We start from the raw sequence: 24,211 nt of genomic DNA on the forward strand, positions 1-24,211 counted from the left end.
ACAATTAAAATCGACTCCTTTGCCAAAAGAAAAGGAAGGGTGGGGGGGCTTGTGGGAAGAAGATCAAAGACAGATTTGAAATGTATCGTTAGCCATAAGATTGGGTCTCCTCTTGATCCAACCCCTGCAGCTGTGCACAGCCCCCTTGTTAATGAGAATTCTTGACCCCTGGTTTTGTAAGTTAAACTTGTAATCTCAGCTAATGAACTGAACAAAACCAATTCCTTTTTTTTTACTTCTTTACACTGTTCGTGCTTTCCCTTTTCCACTCTTGTCTGGGAATTCATGTGCATGGCTCCTGACCAGACATACAGGAAGCACCTTGATTATTAAGAGCAAAAACACAATTATTTTTGAAGAGTGATATTTTCCCCTTTCAGTTGCACACATTTTTGTTCTCCAGTGTCTTATCTTCGTCGTGGTTTAGGGACAGACAGACAAATTGAGTTTTTAATAAACCTGGAACTGCTGCTGCAGCTTCCTGAGAGTCGCGATTAAGAAGGGAGTTCTAGCTGTCCTTAGGTTATGTAGGAGCAAATTGCATTTGGTCCTAATTTATGAAATCAAATTTCTCTGTTTTATATGTTGTGGTTTTCCATTAGTATTTGGAATGTTTTGCAAGAGTAAAAATTTTTGTGGTTTCTAAACTCTGCATACTTGTAAAGTTCACCTGTGGCTCAGTAGTCGCATTTTGAGCTCGAAGGTTGTGGTTTTGATTCTACCAAACGCTATTCCAGGCACTGAGTACGCTTCACTGCAGCACTGAGCGAGTGCTGAACTGTCAGAGGGCCCATCTTTCAGACAGGACATTAAACCAAGGATCCATCTGCCAACAAATAAACTGGCTACTCACCTTAGTGCTGTTTGTGGGATCTTTCTGGGCTGCTGTTTTTAGTTACAAAAAAAAATTCATTGGCTTCAGAGCCTGTAGGCACATCCTGAGGACATGAAAAGCATGTTAGCGATGAAAGTTTGACTTATCTGTTTTTGGGAGCACACCTTAATGCGTACACATGCCCAGTAAGATCAGAGCCATACAGACCTTAATGTTCCGGGTTTGATCCCTCCTCTCTGCTGGGTTAGCGAATCCCAGTTTGGGACTATAGTGCGGGTAATACTGTTGTTCCATTCCCCACCCCTTCCACTTTGAGAGGAGAAATGCAGCTAGAATTGCTGCTCCTGATCACTGCCTAGAGACCCTGCTGGAAAGTGCTTACATGTCAGGTAAAAACAGGATTGGGATCTGCTGTGATGACCTCTATGCTATGATAGCCTGCCTGTTTACCTATTGAAGTACGCTCTGTTGGAATAGGTACCTACATGTTGCTGGTGCCTGTGGACTCTGCCTCAGATAGAGCAAGTGCTTTCCAAAAGCGGAAGAAAATGCGGCAAAAAATAGTTACATTTTATCTTAAAACTCTTCCAACCAGCAATTTTAAAATTTAATTTGAAAAAGCAGACCTGCTGGGTCTGTGTGGATACCACATCTGCACAACATGTTGAGCGGGATTTTCAGAGCCCACTGGCGGCGGGTGTGCTAGGTGGCGTGCGTGGAAAATATAGCGCAACCTGCTTCACAACCACGTGAAGGCAGGTTGTGATTGTCGGTCAGCAGGGAGCTAATTGTAATACATTAGCATATAATTAAAAGGCCATCCCGCCAGGCTCTTGGAACTCCTCTGTATTGTCCGTCCACGTTGGTGGGAAAGCACGCCGACATGTTTCACAGCAGCACGCAGGCAATGTGCACTTGGCGGCCTTCACTTTGGGGGAGCTGAGGTGAGGGAGCAGCAGCGTTCTCCACAGCTCGCACGCTGTTTACAGGTCTCAGGGGCCCCAGGGGATGGGGACAACCGATGCCTGGTTCCAGAGGCAACTGCTGAGGTTCGGGGGATGGTGTCAGGGGCAAGTACTGGCCAGCCTCGGAGGCGACTGCTGGGGGGGGGGGGAAGTGCTGCCCTGGTGCTGCATCCCGCGCACGGGTAATCGAGGTGGGGGGGGCAGGGTAAGCGAGTGGAGTGGCCACACATTAAAGTCACCTGTATAAACTGACCATGCCTCTGCAACTAAGACAGATCAGGCGCAGCCACAGTGATATGATTAGGGTCAGGCTCCTAGCCTGCCCACTCATGCAAGCATCGTGGAGGCACCAAAGGGCCACCAAGTGCTCCATACCTTACCTCCCACCCCCACACACCTCCTCCTGGCACAGACTTCGAGTCCGCCACCACTTTATTGGAGCAGTTGGACTGCACACATTGTACAATCTCCTCGCCAACACTGGCCATGTAGCAGTCACTGTTGGAGGCGCTCACAGCCCCTTGCAATCTCTGCATCCCAGTTTGGACCAGTGTCCCCTGTGTCGCAGGTTGACAGGGCAGCCATGCAGCGCACTCATCTCTGGCCATCTGAGGGGTGACCAGCACTCTCCGGGAAGCATTAAGGGGCAGTCACACAGGGCCAGGAAAGATACTAAGTACAGCCATGATAACCACGTCTCTCTCTCTCTCTCATGGTGTAGGAGGACCACATCAGAATTATGGATCCTGGTGACCTAGCTGTATGCCTGATGGCCTACAGAGAGCGTAGAAGATGAAGGAGAGAGTGACCGAGGCACCTGGCCGTGCAAAGGCAGGAGCAGCAACCTCATAAAGAAGGGGCATCAGGAGCTCCCGCACACACTGCCCAGGAGCCACAGCGAGCCATGGCTGGGCGGCGCCTAGCGACACACACCATTCAGTTTATAGACGCCACCTGCCATTCTTGCAGATGACTGAGAACCAGTGTCACCGTTGACTGGACATGTCTAGGGACCTGGTCGCTCACATCTGCTACTTACTGCAGTACTTTGCACCAAGGGGACATGGAGGGCATCCGCTGCCAGTGGCTGTGAAAGTGACTGCAGTGCTCAATTTCTATGCCAGTGGCTCCTTCCAGGGCTCCACAGGCGACCTCTGTGGGATTTCACAACCGCCACCCACAAATGCATCCATGAGATCACGGATGCCATTTTCTCCATGGCAACAACTTTGTGTATTTCACCTGGGACCAGGACAGCCAGGATGCAAATTGACTGCACTCATGTGGCGCTCAGGTCTCGGTTGCTACACTCGTTGGACTTCATCAACAGCAAGGGCTTCCACTCGCTCATCGTGCAGCTGGTGTGCGACCACCAGAAACAGAAACAGATCCCTGAAACCTTCCGGGGTCCACAGAAGCTGCAGGGGTGGCTCCTCGGGGACAAGGGCTACACACAGAGGTCGTGGCTGATGACACCCGTGCGGCGGCTTCAGACTGCAGCAGAGCGCGCTATAGTGAGGCTCATGCAGCAGCTCACAACTTGGTGGAGCAGACCATCAGGATGCTGAAGATGCTGTTCCGGTGCCTGGACCGGTCTGGGGGAGCCCTGCAATACAGTCCACAGAGGGTGTCACGCATCGTCGTTGTCTGCTTTGCCTTTACAACCTGGCGCTGCAACGGGGAGAGGAACTGAGGAGAGGAGCTGGCAAAGGAGGAGATGAAGGAGCTGCACATCTCCTCCGACGAGGACGCCGCTGAGGGGGATGAGGGTGAGGGGGCCCACGGTGATGACGACGACAGGGATGAGGCTCTCGCTCTGGCTAGACCAGGCAGGCGCATTCGAGAGGCCCTCATAGCTGCCAGAATTGTGGAGGATGATGACGACATGCAATGAGGTGTCCCCGTAGATCCTCACATCGCAGTTGTGAACATTTGGCTCCAGTCTGGCTTATCGCTGCGCCAGTACCCTCTGAGAGAATGCTCCTGTCATGTGGAGGCCCTAATAGTCACTTGATCACAGGAGGATGATGACAACATGCAGTGAGGACACTCCATAGATCTTCACATAACCTCTGAGACTGTCTGACTTCTCCATGATCAGGGCCATTTCAGAGATGCAGCCATGAAACTTTAGAAGCATCTGATGCTGTGTCCACCTCAGCTCTTCAGGAGCTGGTGCACAGCATTGCTGGTCGCAGAGCTGGTATGATGGGGGCCAGCAGCACCTTAAAGGTGCTGAGAGCACATACAAAGTATGAGAGAACTCTGTGGCACCTACATTCTGGCAGCAATGACCAGCACCACCGAGGTGCAGGAATCAGTAATGTTCCCAGGGAGTGTGAGGCTGGACCATCACTTTGGTCTGAAGGCTGCACAAAGCACAGGGAAGAGGCCCTGGACTGAGACACCTGCCTTTATCTTGTGCAGAGAGGTTTCATACCTGAGTGACAAGAACACTGCTCATCAGAACAAGGAGCCATAGGCAGGGAGACATTCTTAGGAGCTGATTGACATTAGCGAACAGTATGTACAAGTGATCAACACCCATGCCCAGGCTGCGCAACTACTTTCACCTAACTTTTCTAACCCTGCCGTTACATCTTGGTGCTCCCTGGACATCCACAGTGGAGGTGGAGGCAGCCTGCTGACTGAGACGTCCTGTCAGTGATGACTTTGGCGGCCGTCCTCTGGAGGACCGAGACTTGAAGGGCCCCGGCCTGCTTTCAGGGCCTTGCTGTGTGGCAGTGGCACCCTCCTTCGCCTGTGGAGCTGGATCTGTGGAGGTCACAGGAAGAGGGGATTCGGATGGACCAGTCACTCCTAGAGTCACCTGGGTGGATGGCCCCTCAACGCACACCTGCTGATCCTCCTTCCTATGGGTGCCCGAGGGCCCCAGGCTGACTCAGTGAGCGGAAGGCATAGCTGAAGTGAGATCGAGCTGCTGAGCATCCCTCTCGCGTACACAGTGTTGGAGGCTAACTATGGCGTCAGCGATGGAGTTGAGCCCGAGCAGCAGTGCAGGAGCGACGTACTGGATCAAGGTCTCCATGGCGGCCGCCATCCTGCCAGTGTTGACCTCAGTGCGTTGCAATACCGGCTCTATCACCTCAGCCTGAAGACGGACGGACTCCACCATCATGCCTTGCAATCTGAGGAGTGCAGTGCACATCCCTTCCTGATGTTCCCGAGCTTGTCTTTGCAGTTCCAGCAACTGTTGAGTCCAGAAACTCGTCATCTGGCTCGGACTCAGCAACATTCTGGCCTCCAGCAGTCCTCCGAGTGCCGGGGACCTGGGAAGTCCCTGCCTCTGCCTGCTCTGGATCAGAAAGTGCGATGTGATCACTAGATTGTGATCCTGCGGCTACTCTAAAGCTAGGTCCCACCGAGGTGTGTGTCTCCGTGTTGGTGGAGGGTGTGGGTGAGCACTGTGACAGGACTTCAGGGACGGTGCATTCAGATTCCTCTTCAGAGGTTTCTTTGGAGCTTGATTGGAGGCCCTGGTTCATGGACTCTGTCAGCTATTCGGCAGACGTGCCTATGAAAGCAAGGGGAGATAATTAGTGCATGGCAGTGGCCTGTGAAAGAGGGCACATCACTCACGGCATGGTTGTCTGATAGATGTTGTATTGCTGGATCCTCACTTGGTAGAGCAGCGCCGACCTCACCGTTAGCAGAGAACCGATCCCGGTCATCACTGGCCAGCTGGATGGCTCTGTTTTCGAATTCTTTGAATTCCGGTATCTCTCCACCTGTCTGTGACCCTTCCCTCCTGTTGTGAGCCAGTTTGTCCTGCATGGATAGAGATGGGGAGAGTACATCAGGAATCCTTCTGGGCTAGATGATAAATATGCCTGGCCTATGTGGGTGGTGCGTGATCCCATGGACCGGATGAGAACAATGACGTGTGTGAGAGAGTGAGTGGTGCTGCCCCTTCCACTGGCAGTGAGTGAGGGCCCTGTGGATGTGTGATGGGTTTGTGAGAGTTGGGAGCGATGAAATGAGTGACTCACCCTGGCGAAATGGAGGAGACGATTCGTCCTTTTGTGGCACTGGGTGGCTGTCCTCCTCTGCAGGGCATTGGCGCTGACCACCACTTCCACCACCTCCCAAGCCGGGTTGGTGACATTGCTACCCATCCTGTGGCCAGAGTGGGGATTAGAGCAAATCCCGTTGGGGCTCCACAGCATCCAGCAGTCGCTCGAGGGACCCGTCGTTGAAGCGGGGTGGGTTGCAGTCTTTTTTCCTTTGCTGGCCATGTCTCCCGGACAGCGGTGATGAGCTGGTGGCGATGAGCGCTTTGCTGGCCTTGTCTCCCGGACAGCGATGATGAGCTGGTGGCGATGAGCGCTTTGCTGGCCATGTCTCCCGGACAGCGGTGATGAGCTGGTGGCGATGAGCGCTTTGCTGGCCATGTCTCCCGGACAGCGGTGATGAGCTGGTGGCGATGAGCGCTTTGCTGGCCATGTCTCCCGGACAGCGGTGATGAGCTGGTGGCGATGAGCGCTTTGCTGGCGGCTGCCTTTTAAAGATGGCAGCCGGCGTGATGCAACAGCGGGGTGTTGGCAGGCGGGCGAATGAGGACCCACCCACCCTGGAAACACGTGTTTCCCGGGAATGCACAAATAATTAGGCAGGCTCGGGACGATGTGGCATGAAAACCCGCTATTTTCATCGGCGGGTAGGACTCCATTTTACCTGCCCGCTACTGCACTTAGTGCAATTCTGGGAAACGTTTGCCTGTTCTCACGATAGAGAAAGAAAGAACCATATAATACAGATAAGAGGCCATTTGGCCTGTCATGGCTGTGCTGGATCCTTGTCAAGGCTATCCAGTTAGTTTTGCTCCCCTGTTTTTGTTAATTTAATACTTGATTGTAACTTCCTACCTAATATTCTTTGGCTCAGGTTATCTAAATTATTTAAATCCGAGACTTAAACCCAACGTTAACAGCATTATATTCTGTAATTTCCCTTATGTAGCTACTGTAGAGTTGTATGGATTTTCAGAAGATAAAATTTAAAAATGCATCTACACTTGGAGTTTCATCAAACTCTGAAGCAGGGAAATAGTGATAAAAGTAACGAGTGACAGAGGCAAGCACAAAAGAACTTGCTTTCATACAGAGCCTTTCACAACATCACACCCCAAAGTGTTTTACAGCCAATGAAGTACTTTTGACATGTAGTCACTGTTGTAATGTAGGAAATGCGGCAGCCAGCTTGCACATAAGATCCCATAAACCGTAATGAGATAATGACCAGATAACCTGTTAACCTGGGATGAATGTTGGCCAAGACCTGGGAGAAATAGTGTCATAGGATCTTTTACATCTACCTGAGAAGGCGGACAGGTCTCAGTTTCATGTCTCCTCCGGAAGACTTCCAGCACACCATCAGTACCTGCTGCACTGGGGGTGTCAGCCTGGATTTTGTGCGCACAAGTTCTCTGGATTAAGACTTGAACCCATCACATTGTGACTCAGTGCTAAAAGTGTTACCGCTGAGCCACCATGGAAGACAGGCTTGCACTTATCAAGGGATCTGGTGCTGTGTTGTGCAGCCACAATCTTTAAGCATGGTCCTATGGCATTCAGGTACATACTCAAGGTTATAGTGCTCTGCCGTGTGAGTGCAGTTTCTATCAATGTTAATTTTGACTGGGGAAGCCGCTCCAGGTTGGTGTAGGAGGTTTTGCAAGGTTATGTCTTTTTTAAAATTCATTCATGGATGTGGGTGTCGCTGGCTAGGCCAGCATTTATTGCCCACCCCTAATTGCCCTTGAGAAGGTAGTGGTGAACTGCTTTCTTGAACCGCTGCAGTTCCTGTGGTGTAGGTACACCCACAGTCCTGTTAGGGAGGGAATTCCAGGATTTTGACGCAGCAACAGTGAAGGAACAGCGATGCATCTCCAATTCTGGATGGTGTTTGGCTTGGAGGGGAACTTCTAGGTGGTGGTATTCCCATGCATCTGCTGCCCTTGTCCTTCTAGATGGTAGCAGTCGTGGGTTTGGAAGGTGCCGTCTAAGGAGCCTTGGTAGATTCCTGCAGTGCATCTTGTAGATGGTACACACTGCTGCTACTGTGCGTCCGTGGTGGAGGGAGTGAATGTTTGTGGATGGGGTGCCAATCAGCGGGCTGCTTAGTCCTGAATGGTGTTGAGCCTCTTGAGCGTTGTTGGAGCTGCACTCATCCAGGCAAGTGGAGAGTATTCCATCATACTCCTGACTTGTGCCCTGCAGATGGTGGACCAGCTTTGGGGAGTCAGGAGGTGAGTTACCCCCTGTGGAATTCCCAGCCTCTGACCTGCTCCTGTAGTCACAGTATTTATTAGGTAGGCTAGTCCAGTTCAGTTTCTCGTCAATAGTAACTCCCAGGATGTTGATAGTGGGGATTCAGCGATGGTAATGCCATTGCATGTCTACCACACTCCTTTCAATGTCAAACTTTGTGAACACTTCAGTAAGCATTTACTACTTGAGATACTTCCAGTTTTTTTGGTTCAAATTTTTTTGTGATGGTGAAATTCTAAAATAATCCTGACCCAGAAAGAGCAAGGATTGGCTTCTGGCTGATTTCGTTAGATGTTTGAGCAGAACTGAGAAAAGAAAATTAAACAAAAATGTGAAAGCTATGGATGAAACTCCCAGCTTATGGACAGATTCATTGCTGGAGAAATGTACAATTCGAACAAACACTACCCTTGTACCTTGGACAGAAGAGGACCTAGTTAGGCACACTTCATTCCTGGGACATGACATTGCATAAAAACAGCAGCCAGTGTTCATCATTGACCTGATATCATTCCCCAATCATTTTAATTTATTTTTGGAATGTGGCCATCCCAGGCAAGATTGCTGTTTATTGTCCATCTCAAGTTACCCTTCCACTTGTAGACTAGAATGGATAGGGTCAGCAGGTTTCCTTCTCTAAAGGACATTAGTGAAACAGTTGGATTTTTATGACAATCTGCCAGCTTTATGGTTACTATTTTAAAAAAAAAATACTGACACCAGATTTTTATTTCCATGTTTTAAATTGAATTCAGTTCTCAAATTCTCCTTGTGGGGTTTGAACTTGCACCCTCTGGATTGCTGGCCCTGCAACATAATAAACACAGTGCCTTGGCCCAACCAACTTGAGCTGTTTCACCAATGACCTTCCCTCTATCATATGGTCAGAAGTGGGGATATTCACTGATGATTGCACAGTGTTCAGTTCCATTCGCAACTCCTTAGATAATGAAGCAGCTTGCGCCCACACAGCACTGAGGCTTGGGCTGATAAGTGGCAAGTAACATTCGTGCCACAAAAGTGTTAGGCAATGACGGTCTCCAATGAGGAAGAATCTAAGCTATTCCCCTTTACATTGAACCATTCTCAAGAACCCAAATTAATAAGTATCTGGGGTATTGCCATTGACCAGAAACACAACTGGACCAGCTACATAAATACTGTGACAACAAGAAGAGGTCAGAGGCTGGGAATTTTCCCAACTTCCCAAGGCCTGTCCATCATCCACAAAGCACAAGTCAGGAGTATGATGGAATACTGTCCACCTGTCTAGTTGAGTGCTGCTCCAACAATTCTCAAAAAACTCAACATCATCCAGGACAAAGAAGCCCACTTAATTGGCACCCCATCCAGCACCTTAAACATTCACTCCTTCCACCACTGGAACACAGTGGCTGCAGTGTATACCATCTCCAAGGTGCACTCCAACTCCCCAAGGCTTCTTCGACAGCACTTCATCTCTACCACCTAGAAAGACAAAGATAACAGGCACATGGGAACACCACGTACATGTTCCCCTCCAAATCATATTCCACCCTGGCTTGGAACTATATCGCCATTCCTTCATCATCAATGGGTTAAAATCCAGGAACTTGCTTCCTAACAGCACTATGGGTGGACCTACATCACATGATCAGCTGCGGCTCAAGAAGGTAGCTCACCACCACCTTCTCAAGGGCAATTAGGGATGGGCAATAAATGCTGGTCTTGGCAGCAACATTTACATCCCTTGAATTAATAAATAAAACCATACTAATTAATTAATAGTATAATCTCTTGTCAGAGGCAAAAAAATCCAAGCAAACAAAACAGACCAATTTAGGGTAATAAAAATAAAGTGCTGGAAATAAATAGTCATTTGCTGGTACAGAACTTGAGTATTGCTGAAAAAGGAGACAAATCTCAGCTTTTTGTCTTGCACTCATCAGGACACTTTGCAAGAATACCAATATAAGAGAAAAACAACAATTTATACTGTATGAGAAGTGGTTGCTGATTGGTTAGCAAATGGTTTCTTAATTGGTAGAAGTGTTGCCATGGAGAAGGCACCAATTGATGATGGCTAACTGCCAAGCATTGTTTGAAACTTAAACCAGGCAGCTTGACCCTGATTGGTCAAGGTTGTTTTCCCCTTACATTGATATTCTTGCAAAGTGTCCTGATGAGTGCAAGACAAAAAACTTTGACGTGTCTCAAGTGTTAGAAATACTCAGGTCTAGTAGCATCTGTGGAGAGAGAAACAGAGTTAATGTTTCGAATGGAATATTACTTTTCTTCGGTTAGGGTAAACTGCTAAAAATTCCTCTCCAATTCCCTCAGGCAGTTAAACAAAGTTCTACCAGACAACAGTGACCCACAAATCCTTCTGATAACCCCTGCTAACAAACAGGCCTGCCTCTGATACCTAGAAATGTACTCTCAAGAACTTAGTGCAAGGACTAACTGGGAGTAATCACAAAGTGTGATAAAATAACACTTGAATCTACTCTGCACTAATCAGAAAGTACGTTCTACAATTAATGGCCTCTCTCAGGACCTGGTCCAACTTCAATTCAAAGATTGCAAGGCAACCATACTCTCTGTATATATCAGTAATTTATTCCATAAGGCGATGACATTAAAAAGAGAAGTACTTCCTGACATCTAACCTAACTCTCTCTGGGTTTTTTTTTCCTGCATGCCTCTAGCCCTGTCACCCATTTCCATCTCAAATAACCTATCTATTTGGACAGAATCTTAACCCTTCTTCATTTTGTAATACTCAATCATAGCCCCTCTAAACCTACGTTTCACTAAAAAAAGGGTCCAACGCTTGAAATCTATCCTAATAAGTAAATACTTCAAGGCTGGATTTAATTTTCCTCACCCTTCTTTAACTTTCTCCGGGGGCTTGCTATTACCCAGCTGTGTGTGACCAATACTGGAGACACTGCTCCAAGTGTGACAATACGAAAGGCTACATGAATCCAAATGTATTTGTATTAGTTTTAGATGCTGTTGTCCGAGCAAAACGCTTCTGTAGTTTCCAGATGGGCTCATCACACTGCTGGTGTTTATGTTTTATGATTTGTCGACAATGGCACTCAAACCCTTCTCTTGATATTTAATCCTTAGCATGGTGACCTTGCAGAGTGGAAATATGCCTGGAGTTTCCCAAATACAAATGCAACTGTAACAACAACTTGCATCACAGGAGCATTTGTTGTGGGATCACTTTTAGACTGTAAATGGAGAGTCACTGAAGGAAGTGATGTCACCTCTCACATGACCTGGGAGTTGTGGGTGTAGACGTGTGTAAAACATGCTCCTGTACTTGTGGTGTGCATATATGTTCCAGTGCAAGTTACAATAAAGGACCCACACATTTGTTGTATGTTGTTTATATTCCTGTGACTCCTATATCAGTCACAAAGTAAAGGAGCAAGCAATGTAACATGGTGGCATCAGTTGAGAAATTTTGAAGACGAACACGTACAACATAGTGACAGCACTGGAGGAATTCTGATCTGCAAGTACAATAAAGTAACAGCTGGTGGCTTACCTGGACTGGCTGAAAGCATCTCAAGAGTTCAACAGTGCAGAAGGCCCCACCATGGCAAAGACCCAGGGAGCTTAAAAAACAACTCTGTGAGTACAGTAGCCACACGACAGCCAGATCGGTGTCAAGGGGGCAAGTTAATAGCCACAGGATTGGTGTTGCCCGCAGTTCTGACATCAGAAATTGGAGAAACAGCACGCTGCCATTGCTGTCTGTGGACTCATGCACTGAATCACTTTGTGAGTGGCGCATAATCCAATCGCATGCGAATGGCCCCACAGCAACAATGGAGGATCTTCCCGCCAGAGTAAAGGTTGCTTGTGGTTGCAGAACTCTTGTAAAATAAAACTGAGCTTTAAAAAAAGAAATGAGCCTGTGAAGAAGATAGGCAAGTCTGTAGAAATACTGTGCCTGTAAAAGGAAAATCTGTGACAAAGTCAATATTTTTAAAGAAGCCAGAATATTGAGAAAATGGCACTTAAATGAATAGGAAAGCATCAGATATAATCTCTGAATTCAAATTATTTCACCAACGGGTGAAATTGTGTTTCCTGGATCAAGGAGTAAGTGAACCAGAAAAACAGGCTGTAAAAATCAAGATCGTACTGGGTAATGAAACAGATCAATACTTCAGGGTTGATGGCTGAGGATCAAAAGGACGCTAGCGAGAAATGGACACTTCTGAAAAATCAGCTCAAAGTGAAGGTCAACTCCCGGATCCATAGTTTGGAGTTGATGACATGCCAGCAAAGACAAGAGCCGATATATTCTCCCACAGGAAAACACCCAGACCTGGATAAAATAGAGGATGTAAGAGCCATGCCGACTCCCCAGGATCAGGAGGACTTACAACGATGCCTAGGGCTGTTCAACTTTCTGGCCCTGTACATCTCTAATTTCGCTGTGCGAGCAGCACCGCTAAGAGAACTGCTGCACAAAGATACACCCTGCTTGTGGCAGGAAGATCTCCAGGAAGTGTTTGAGTCTTTAAAATCAGTATCCTCGAACCAGGGCAGTGTACTGCAATGCTACGATCCTACCATTTTGGAAGTTGACACATCCCAGAAGGAATTGGGTGCATGCATCTTGCAGGAAGGAAAGCGAATCACCTTCACATTGAAGAGTTTGTCACAGTCCCAGGCTAACTATTCCAATACTGAGCATGAAACCTTCTTTCTGGTCTTTGGCATAAACAGATTTCACACGTGCCTTTTTGAAAAGCACTTCACTGTGGAGACTGACCACAAGCCATTGGAGTGCAAAGCGCTTGCGAGTGCTCCTCCGCAGTTGCTGAAGCTTCAAGGGTACAATTGTGATGTCCTATATAAGCCAAGCAGCAAAGTGGTTATATCAGACACCGAGCAGGCTGTTTAACCAGAATTAAGATGCAGATGTCTTGCTAGATTTTCATGGTCCAGTTGTGGATATTGAGATTGAAGACGTCTTGAAGTTCGATCTCATGAGTCTTGGACCCACAAATGCGAGCAATTAAGAGATGAGACTACAAGTGACCCTACGCTATCGTTGTTGTGGAAGGTGTTTGTCCAAGGATGGCCTGACACCATGCAGGAAGTAACCAAATGCCTACGCTATTTCTGGTCTGTTGAGATGTTTTCGGTATATCCCGAGGAGTGAGTCTCAAAGGGAAACAAGTCCTGTTACCCAAAGCTCTGCATTCTGATATTATAACTCACAAGTGCCAAGGGTATTTAGGAATTGAACATAAGAGACATCTTGCCAAAGAGACAGTCTACTGGCCAGGAATCAATGATGTTGTTGAGAAGGTGGTGAAATCCTGTGATGCATGCCAAAGTTAGCAACCAAATCAACAGAAGGAATCCTGATTCTGCATAGGATCCCTCCACATCCATGGGCAAAGATTGATACAGACATGTCACATTCAAGCCTATGATTTCCTCCTCATTATGAAATCACAAAATTTCTAATCATCAGGCAGCTACATATACAGTGCAGTCGTTGCGGATACAATCAGTGCTCTTTTCAGCTTATTTGGCATACCAGAAGAAATTATCTCTGATGTTGGGCTGGAATACACTGGCAGACCATTTCAAGACATGTGGCAGATGGGGAATCTGTCAAGTAACATCATCGCCACATTATCCAAAGTCAAATGGTATGGTTGAGTGCATGGTTCATACCATCAAGTTGTTAATTAAGCGTAGGCAGACAGGACAGGATATTAAGGCTGTAGTGCTACACCTTCGGACATGGTCATACCATTGTCTGCGGAGTTGATGTTATGGAAGGAGGTAAGAATTACCCTGCCCAGTCGTCAACTGTCTAAGTTTTCAACAGTAAGAGATGTATTCCTTTCCAAACAATGGAAGTTGAAGGTGTTGTGAAACAGGCAAGCAGGACCAGAATTGACTCAGTTGTGAATATCATAGGTCAGATTTCTCAACCATTCATTGGGAACATGGCACCCTGCAGAGGTAGCTGGGATATGCAACCAGCCCAGATCGTATGAGACCAAGACACATAATGGTGCAATTCTCAGACGGAACTGAAGTCAACTCAGTTATACAATGTTACCACACCTGATACCCGTGTTGCATCACAGATAAGGTCAGAAGCAGAGTTTGACAGCCAAGACCTCGATGCCATGTGTACAGATAAAGAACATGTTGACAAAATTTCTGAATTGTCAGCGAATCAGAAGATTGTCACAGCTCTGAGCAGATGTTTATGATTGCAAGATATGGTCGAATAAGTAAAGTTCCTCTACATTTTTGAGATTCTTAGTTTTGTGCAATTGTAAATTACTATTAGTTTTATTGCTGTAATAATTGCTCTGAACCACAACATCATTGTACTGTATACTGTACAAATTTTTTTGATTAATGGGATATGTTATCTTTGGGGGTAAAAAGGGAGATGTTGTGGGATCACTTTAAGAAACTGTAAATGGAGAGTCACTGAAGGAAGTGATGTCTTGTCTCACATGGCTCAGGAGTCGTGGATGCAGATGGACAGAATAAGACGTGTTTAAAACATGCTCTTGTACTCTTGGTGGGTATATATATGTTCCAGTTCAAGTTACAATGAAGAACCCAAATATTCATTGTATTTTGTTTGTATTCCTGTGACTTCTATATCAGTCACACACTAAAGGAGCAAATAATACAAAAGCATGAACAAGGGGATGTTAGGGCAGGTGAACAAAAGTTTAGTCAAAAAGGTAGATTTTAAAGAGCACCTTAAATGAAAAGAGAGAGGGAGAGGGGTTTAGGGAAGAATTTCCAGAAATTGGAGCCCATCACGGCCATCAATGGTGAAGCAAAGGAAATCAGGGATACACAAGAGGCCAGAATTGGAGCAATGCTGAGTTCTCAGAAGGTTGTAGGGCTGGAGAAGATTACAGTTTATAACACTGCATTCAACTACATTCAAGACAAAGTCTCCTAACTTATCTAATCAGACAGTACCCTATTGTAATGCTGCAGTGAGTTTGAAACACAAAAGTGTCTTTACTATGCAGTGATCCAATTTAGTAGAGATCACAACTTGCCTTAAACCAGATGTGCCACATGGGATCATTTGGTTGCATTATTAACTCTGGATCAGAAGATTCAAACCCTGCTCAAGAGACCTGAACACACAATCTGAGCTGACGCTCAAGAGCAGCACTGAGGGGAGTGCAGCATTGTCTGAGATTACAGTTACAATCGAAGGCTGTTCCGATGGTTCAAGGTTTGAATGTTTACCTGGTGTCCTAGCCAGCAATTTCTCCTTCAATCAGTGCCACAAGAAACAAATGATCACTTTATTGCTGCTTGTGGGATCCTACTATATGCAGTGTGGCTCTGACATTTATCTACATGCTGTGCCAGTGACTTCACTTTGAAGTAATTCATTTTATATGAAGGATTTTGAGATGTTTCTGAGATGTGGTAGGTCACTGCATAAATGGAAATCATTTTTTTTATTTCAAATTGCACCTGAACGTTTATCAAGCAAAGATCTGTCCAAGATGTTTTGATTAAAATCTGTGCCTCTTTTAAAATAAAGAATATTATGAAGAATGGCACTAAACGATGGTGGTGTCTTTTTAAAAAATATATACTTTATAGAGCATATTTCCAACTTATTAAAATTGATCAAATGAAAAATGCGATGAATATATAAAAAAATTAAACTGCATTTTATAAAAAGAGCATGGCTTGGATTTAATATTTCATAATTGCCAAGGGACATTCTTTGAGATCAATCGATTTTTACTTGAGACATGCGTCAAAAAATAGCAAGCTGTGTCTTAGTCTTTCAGGGAATGCTAGTCCATTTAATTGTTGTGTCTGATGAATGTGAAATATGCCTAACCTGCCCTTCTGTCTTTCCTAAAGGCCTGACTTTGGGCAGATGCTGCCACTTATAATTGGTCACTGTTTGAGGAATGGCCAGCTCGCCAATAAAGCGTCAACTCTGATGGATATGTCTCCTCGTTCCCTATCACTTTTATTTCTGTGTCTCTCCTTTTGTGAAATTTCTTTAATGGCCCATATGCCTGCATCTGAATTATTTCTCTCTCTTCCCCACCCACAGAAACCGTCTCTGACCCCCCCTCCCCCCACTACAACAGCAAAGAAAAGAATCCTCTCGCTCTATTGATGAATCTGCGCATGTTTGTGAAAATGCAGTGTTAGCATAGTGCTCCATGCTTTTCACAATATAAAAATCTGACCTTCCAGGCTATAGACTTTCCTATCTCAACTACACTTTTGGGAAGAGGAGCAGGGGATTAATAGAAGCCAATTTCACCTTCTAAGGGGGTAACTGCCCTTTCTGCACTGAGGGAGAGCTGGTGTCCTACTCCACTGCAGATGCTGCATGAATTGGGGGAGTTGCAGAGGAATAGAGACAGGAATTCCTAATTTTATGAAACAATTCAAATTATCTCAGGCAACGGCATCAAGGGACCCACATAGTGGTTTTTGTGTGAATGTTTCCCTCATGTTTTGGCTTTTGCCTTTTAGAGATCCTTTTCTCTCAGGAAACATTTTTAGGATTTTTTTTTCTTTTTATGTAACGTTACAGAATTAGTGTGGACTTAATGTGAAACTTACGTTGGGAGGAATCCAAAATAATGTAATAAAAGAACATTTGCATTTACTTTGTGCTAATTACATTATATCAAATCACCTTGCACAATTTATTTTTAAGTGCAGTGACTTGGATGTGGGAAAATATGACAACCATTTTGCACATGGCAAGATCCCACAAATGGAACAGAGATTAATCTGTTTTTGTGGTATTGAGTAAGGATAGTATGTTGGATAACAGAAACATTCCCTCATTACCTTCAACTAATATTGTGAGGTTTTAATGTTATTTGTAAAGACAAATGGGACCATAGTTTAATGACTCATCTAATGGACTCTATATCTGGGAGTGCAACACTCCTTCAGTGCTGCATCCAAAGGCCAGTTTGTGTTATGTTCTTTAGTGCTGGAGTGGAGTTTGAACCTACTATAGCTGTTTGACTCTGACAACTGAACCAAGCTGACACACAATTTTCATCCACCCCTGGGAGTAAGTTCAATTGGGGTGTGTTGCCATCTTGTATAACTGTTGCATATTCCTTTTCATGTTTTTCCAAAGGTCCCCATGGACGCAGATCATTATGGGCAGATACAAAAGTAATCAAAAAGGCTGATAGAATATTGGTTTTTATTTCAAGGAGTTGAAATGTGCTGTAGTTTACCTTGGTCATATCCTTTCTCGAGTACTATGCTGAGTTCTGGGCACTGCACCTTAGGAAGGCTGTATTTGCCTTAGAGGGGTTGCAATGCAGATTCATTAGAATGATACTTGGGGATAAAGGGGTTAAATTATTGTATAAACTTGGCTTGTATTTCCTTGAGTTTAGATGGTGAGGGGTGATCTAATTAAAGTGTTTAAAATGATAGAGTCTCAATAGAGTAGATAGAAGCTCGTCCTCTGGTGGGGAATCCAAAACATAATCTGAATGCTAGACATCAGAGCAAGTCCATTCAGGAGTGAAATCAAGAAGTACTTTTTCACAAAAGGAAGTGAAAATTGGGAATAAAAACTAAGTGTTGGTAATACTCAGCAGGTCTGGTAGCTTGTGTGGAGAGAGAAACAGAGTTAACATTGAAAGTCAAATATGACTTCAGAACTGGAGGAAAATAGAAATGTGATGGGTTTTATGCCATTGAAAGTGGGGTGGGAAGGGAAGAACTAAAAGGAAGGTCTAGGATAAGGCAGAGGACGGGAGGGATTAAATGACATAGGATGTTACGGAACAAAAGACAAAGGGAGTGGTAATGGTTGTAGTAAAGAAACAAAACATTGTCTAGAGTGAGTATGAATGGCAGAATAATGTATAGCTCTGTCAAAAAGCAAAAGCATGAAAAACAAGATTCAGATCGACACATGGCAAAAATAAAACAGAATCAAAATGGGGGACAGACTTCATGGCCTGAAATTGTTGAACTCAGTGTTGAGTTCAGAAGGCTGTAAAGTATCAGATCAGAAAATAAGGTACTTACTGTTCCTCGAGCTTACGTTGAGCTTCACAGGAACACCACAGGCTGAGGACAGAAATATGAGAGTGAGAGCAAGGTGATGAATTAAGACGGCAAGTAACTGGAAGCTTAGGGTTATGCTTGTGGACTGAGTGGAGGTATTCCGCCAAAGCAGTCACCCAATTTGCATTTGGTCTCCCCTGTGTAGACCATTGTGAGCAGTGAATACAGTATAGAACACTGAATGAAGTGCATGTAAATTGCTGCTTCACCTGTAAGGAATGTTTGGGGGCCTTAGACAGTGTAGGGAGAGGAGGTAAAAGTAGTATTACACCTCCTGTGATTGAATGGGAAGGTGCCCTGGGAAGGGGGGCAAGGTGTTGCGGGTGATTGAGGAATGGACCAGGGTGTCGTGGAGGGAATGGTCCCTTCAGAATGCTGACAGGGAATGGGAGGGGAAGATGAGTTTAGTGCTGGCACCACACTGGAGGTGGCAGAAATGACAGAGAATTATACTTTGAATGTGGAGGCTGGTGTGGAAAATGAGGACAAAGGGATCGTGTTTCTGGGAGGGAGGGCAAGCGGTGTGAGCAGAAGTGTGGAAAAGGGGTCAGCCATGATTGAGGACTCTGTCAACCAGAGTGGGGGCGGGGGGTGGGGTATCTTCAGTTGAAGAAAAAGGAAGGAATTTCTTTGGAGAAGAGAAGGTTGAGAGGAGATTTGATAGAGGCGTTCAAAATCAGGAGTCTGGACAGAGTAGATGGGTAAAAAATGTTCCCATTAGAGGAAGGAGACATTGGGCATCCATTGAGAAGAGGAGGCGGTTAGGGCCAGGAAACTGGAAATTGTTGAACTGACGTAAGGCATCAGAAGAGTCACAGATGTACATGGGAAGAGACTGGACTAGAGGAGAAAAAATATAGTCAATATAGGAAGAAATAAGCGGGACAGAAACAGGCTGAACCGATGGGTCTACCAGCACAGCCCTGTTTGTGGATTTTGGGAAAGAGGTAGAAGCAAGCTCTTTGGGGTAAGGGACTATGAGGTGAGAAGCTGTGGAGGGAAGATCTCCAGAGGAATGACAGTAGTGACAGTTTGATGTTCAGTGGGTGGGGTCATGGTCCAGTGGGAGGTTAACAAAAGTGAGATTTGGCACTTACTGAAAATCTGGAACGACCTTTCCCTCCAAAGTCTTTGGGGGTCAGTTGAATATAGATCAATAGATGTTTGTTGGCTAAGGGTATCATGGGATTTGGAGCAAAGGCGTTAAATGGAGTTATGGTACAGATCAGTGTCATGAAAATATAATAATTTTCATATTATTGTAATTTATTGTATAGGTAGGTTAATAGTGGGGGTTTGGATTAGTTTGTGTGTGGGTGTGTGTTTTAATTGAATTACAGACAATTGGCCTGGGTGCTTTGATGTATCAGAAGTGAAACTAGGTTTGAAATACTAAATACGTAAACATGGCTGAAGTTTTAGAATGTGAGGTATGAAGAACATTTGCATTTTTAGATAAACCAGAATAATGAATTTCAAAGAGATGGTAAGGTGTTACACCTAGCCAACAGAGGCTAATCCAAACAGTGTATTTATTTTTCCCAAAGATTACTGATAATATGAGTACTAGGACAGATTTATATTATGGAAAAAGTAAAGTTGCAAAGACGTATTGGAACAATGGAAGTTACATTAAAAAGGGAGAAACATGTATAAAGGAGATGAGCTTATGTGTAAGGAAGAAGGCATTCTAAGATCCAACAAGTGTGAAAAGTCTCCAGCCTCTATGTACCAAGCTGCTGTCTCCAGGAACCAAAGCTAAGAGAATTAATTTTAAATTTCACTGTCCAGGGCATTGTGCGCTTTGCCTGGGTCTATTGAAATCTGTGTTGTTTTACTATTGCCTTAATGAAGGTGTAACTGGGAACTAGATTAATTAGGGGAGCTAGGAGCTATCATAGTAGTAACCTGTAAACCTATGTATGTGCCTAAAATCATTTCTTTTATTAATAAATATTTAATTTAGTTTTGTAAAAGCCTCTAAGACTCGGTGGTCTTGTTACTACTGAATTCAGGGTGCGCACCTTGAAATAAAAATACAAATTGCAAGACAGTTGTGGCAGCTGTTTCAAGTTTCCCTCTGGGATTTGAGCAGCTCAGCGTTTACTATCCACTGTGCCATAACAAAATTGGGGGCCCTTTGCGGGATATATTTGAAATTCCTTGATTGGTTTGAAGTTGATGAATCATAAGGTTACGAGTACGAAAAGCACTTTGAATTCAGGAGTTGGTGTGAGGTATTTTTTTAAGTGGTGAAACTACAAAAATGGCTGTATCCATGGCTAAAACATTTTGGAAGTAGACTATATAACTCTGATTGGGGCACAAAAAGTATCTAAGGGTAAGTTAACTGAGTTGATGGATAAGTTACAGCTGAGGTTACCAGTAGGGCAAAGAAAGCAAACATAGTTGAAGAGATAGCACAGCAGTTTAAAGTTGGACATGTTGACTGACACTAGTGAGTCACAACTGGAAGTAGTGAGACTTCAGTTAGAAATAAAGAGGCTTGAATTTGAACAAGCAAAGGAACTGAGAACATTTGCATTGGAGGCAAATGAAAAGGAAAAAGCACCGGAAACGAAGAAACTGGAATTAGAGGCAGCCGAAAAAGAAAGGGAAAAGAGATTATTTCAAAAAGAAATAGAAATGCGAAAACTTGATCTCCAGAGGGAAAAGTTAGCAATGGAAGATACAATGAAGAGACAGAGAGAACTGGCTTAAGGAGACATCAGATGCTGAGGTAAGTTTTGATGATGTGAAAACCTTTAACCTAAAACCTAGTGGGGAGATGTTTCAATTTGTACAAGCTCTTCCGACGTTTGAGGAAAGAGATGTTGAAGCATTCTTTATTTCATTTGAGAAGATAACTAAACAGATGTAATGGCCACAGGAAAACTGGTCACTATCGTTACAATCCAGGTTGGTGGGTAGAGCACATGAGGTTTATGTTTCATTGTCAGAAGAAATGTCAGTCAACTATGATGTAAAAAAGACTATTTTGATTGCATATGAATTGGTTCCTGAGGCATACAGACAGAAATTTAGGAGTATAAGAGAACAGCCAAACTTATTGAGTTTGAGAGAGTAAAACAAAGTAATTTCGACCGGTGGATACGGGCATTAATGATAGAGATGACATATGCAGCCTTTAGAGAAGTAATTCTTTTGAAAGAATTTAAGGATTCAATTCTTTCTGTAGTTAGATCTCATGTGGAAGAACAGAGGGTTAAAACGGTAAAACAAGATGCAGAGATAGCTGATGATTATGAGTTAGTTCATAGAGCTAAACCTTTTTATTGTCACCCTTTTAAATCAGAAAAGAATAGAAAGTGGGGAGGTGAAAGGAAGGTGTGTAGTCAGGGAAGAGAAGGAGTAGGTAGAAACTCCCAGAAAGTTTTTTTCAAAATAAAAAGGAAGGTGCTGAGGGTAGAAGTGACACTCCAATCTTGAGGTGTTTTCATTGTGACAAAGTTGGACACACAAAGTCTGTGTGTTGGAAATTACAGGGAAAATCTGTTGGGATTATTGGGATTCAGAGAAGTTCTGGAAGTAAAAGTACTGTGGGTTCTGAGGTTCAGGCACAGGAAAGACCAATGGTTTGTGAACAGATAAAACAGGAAAAATCAGTGATAGGTAAAGATGTGGGAATGTGTTCACAGTTTACCCAAGGGAGTTCTGAGGAGCAGGTTGCAGAAATGTTTAAAGATTTTGTATGTGAAGGGAAAGTCTTTCCATGTGTATAGGGTGGAGCAGGTAAAGTTGTTAAAATTTTAAGAGGATCAGGGGCTAGTCAATCCTTAATGTTGTGGGATAGTAATGTTTGTTGTTCAGAGGGTGCATCGCAGGAACAGCTGATAATAAGTGGAGTTCATGGAGATGCTAAACCTATTCCCTTGTGGAAGGTAAATTTAAAGAGTAGGTGGAAAACAGGTGAGGTGATTGCTGGAGTAGTGGAAAAATTGCCCATTGTAGGGGTTCAATTTATTTTAGGTAATGATATAGCTGGGTCACAGATGTGGGTGATGCCTCTGGTAGTTGAGCAGCCTGTAGAGGTGTCTTCAACAGAAGTGTTGCAGAGAGAGCATCCTGGATTGTTGCCAGATTGTGTGATAACAAGATCACAGATTGAAACAAGAAGAATAGGAAGTTAAAAGGCAGGGAGAAGGTGTGGAAGTCCAATTAGCTGACACTGTTTTTGATAAGATTGTTCAGGAAGAAAGAATGGAGAATGCAGCTGAGGTTTTTAGCTCAAGACAAAGGTGGAGTTACAGGAAAAGGATATGCAAATAAGACAGTTATATCAAAAATCTTACTCAGAAACAGAGGCAGAATATTATTGCCTTAAGGGTAATGTTTTAATGAGAAAATGGCGGTCTTATGTTTTAGCAAATGAAAACTGGAGGGAGGTGCATCAGATTGTTATGCCATTTGGATATAGAAATGAGATCCTGAGGATAGTTCATGAAATTCCAATGGGGAGATATTTAAGAATTAGAAAGACACAGACGAAAATAAAAAAAACATTTTTATTGGCCTGAATCGCATAGAGATGTAGTCAAATTCTGTAGAATATGTTACACATGTCAGGTGATAGGGAAACCACAAGCAGTGATTAAGCTAGCACCTTCAATTCCAATTCCAGCATTTGAAGAACCTTTTACCAGGGTCATGATTGATTGTGTAGGACCCCTCCCTAAGACTAAGTAAGTGGAAATCAGTACTTATTGACAATAATGGATGTGTCTACAAGGTTTCCTGAAGCGATAGCTTTGAGAAATATTACAACAAAGAGAATTATGGAAGAGCTGACTGAATTTTTTACAAGATATGGTTTACCAAAAGAAATACAATCATATCAGGTTCAAATTTCATGTCACAGCTATTTAAGAAAGTAATGAACAGCTTGAGGATAAAACAGGTTAAGTCAACAGCTGACCATCCTGAGTCACAAGGGGCTTTGGAAAGATGGCATCAAACTTTAAAAACGGATTAAGGGTGTATACAGGACTATCCGCAGGATAGGGATAGGGGAATTATATTTTTGTTATTTGCTATTAGGGATGCTCCTAATCATTTGACTGGTTTTAGTCCTTTTGAACTAGTTTATGGTCATGAGGTAAGAAGACCATTGAAATTGATTCATGAGAAATTGGTGGGTCAAAATTCTGAAACTGCTCTCCTGAGTTATGTATCAAACTTCAGAGAAAGATTGGACAGAGCATGAGAGTTAGCTGGGGAACATTTAAAGCTATCACAGCAAGTGATAAAAGTGAAGTGAAGGAGAGCTACAGATTGTAGTTTTGTTGTTGGAGAGAAAGTGCTAGTTCTGTTACCAGTACTGGGTGACTCGTTAAAGGCAAGGTTTAGTGGGCCTTGCAGGATTGAAAAGAAACTGAGTGAAATAAATTATTTAATAAATACTCCAGATGAAAGAAAGAAGCAGAGGATGTGTCATGTAAATATGCTTAAAAAGTACTTTGACAGGGAAGAGGACCAAAAGGAGGTGTTAGTAGTGGTAGATAATGAAAAAGAGGTAGAAATGCAGGATTCTGAAATTGATTTTCCTCTAATCAAATTGGACGATGAAGGAATACTTGAAAACTTAAATGTAATATTGAGTTATCTTCCAGGCAAGTGCCGAAGTGATTTGGAGAAGCTATTACAGTCACACAAAGCTATTTGTGGGAATAATCTGGGGAGAACAAATTTAGCTATTCATGATGTATGTGTAGAAATTTCGTTTTCAATAAGGCAACATCCTTATAGATTAAATCCAGCAAAGTTATCACAAGTACAGAAAGAAATAGAATTCATGTTTCAAAATGTTATCATTGAGTCTAGTTGCAGTAACAGGAGTTCGCCTGTTGTACTGGTACCGAAACTGGATGGAACACAAAGACTGTGTGTGGACTATCAAAAGGTGAATGCGGTGACAAAAGTGGATTCATATCCTACACCACAATTGCAAGATTGTATTGAGAAAGTGGAACAATCAAAATTTATCACAAAGATTGACT

General features: G+C 44.1%; 1 protein-coding gene across 3 annotated transcripts in view; it reads left to right on the plus strand.

The window, feature by feature from the left end:
* LOC144682252 (transcription initiation factor TFIID subunit 4) overlaps positions 1–24,211 on the plus strand; it is a 325,379-nt gene that overhangs the window by 249,440 nt on the left and 51,728 nt on the right. For 2 of the 3 annotated variants that reach the window (XM_078544694.1, XM_078544697.1), the window contains one exon: positions 11,205–12,508. The exons of the other annotated variant lie outside the window; for it this stretch is intronic. In XM_078544694.1, coding sequence (XP_078400820.1) covers positions 11,205–11,378 — 174 coding nt within the window. In that variant the 3' untranslated portion in view covers positions 11,379–12,508. Of the gene's footprint in view, positions 1–11,204; positions 12,509–24,211 lie in introns of those variants that run through there. 3 annotated transcript variants of the gene reach the window in all.

Source organism: Cetorhinus maximus, chromosome 6 (assembly GCF_964194155.1).
Source record: "Cetorhinus maximus chromosome 6, sCetMax3.hap1.1, whole genome shotgun sequence".
Classification (NCBI taxonomy): Eukaryota; Metazoa; Chordata; class Chondrichthyes; order Lamniformes; family Cetorhinidae; genus Cetorhinus; species Cetorhinus maximus.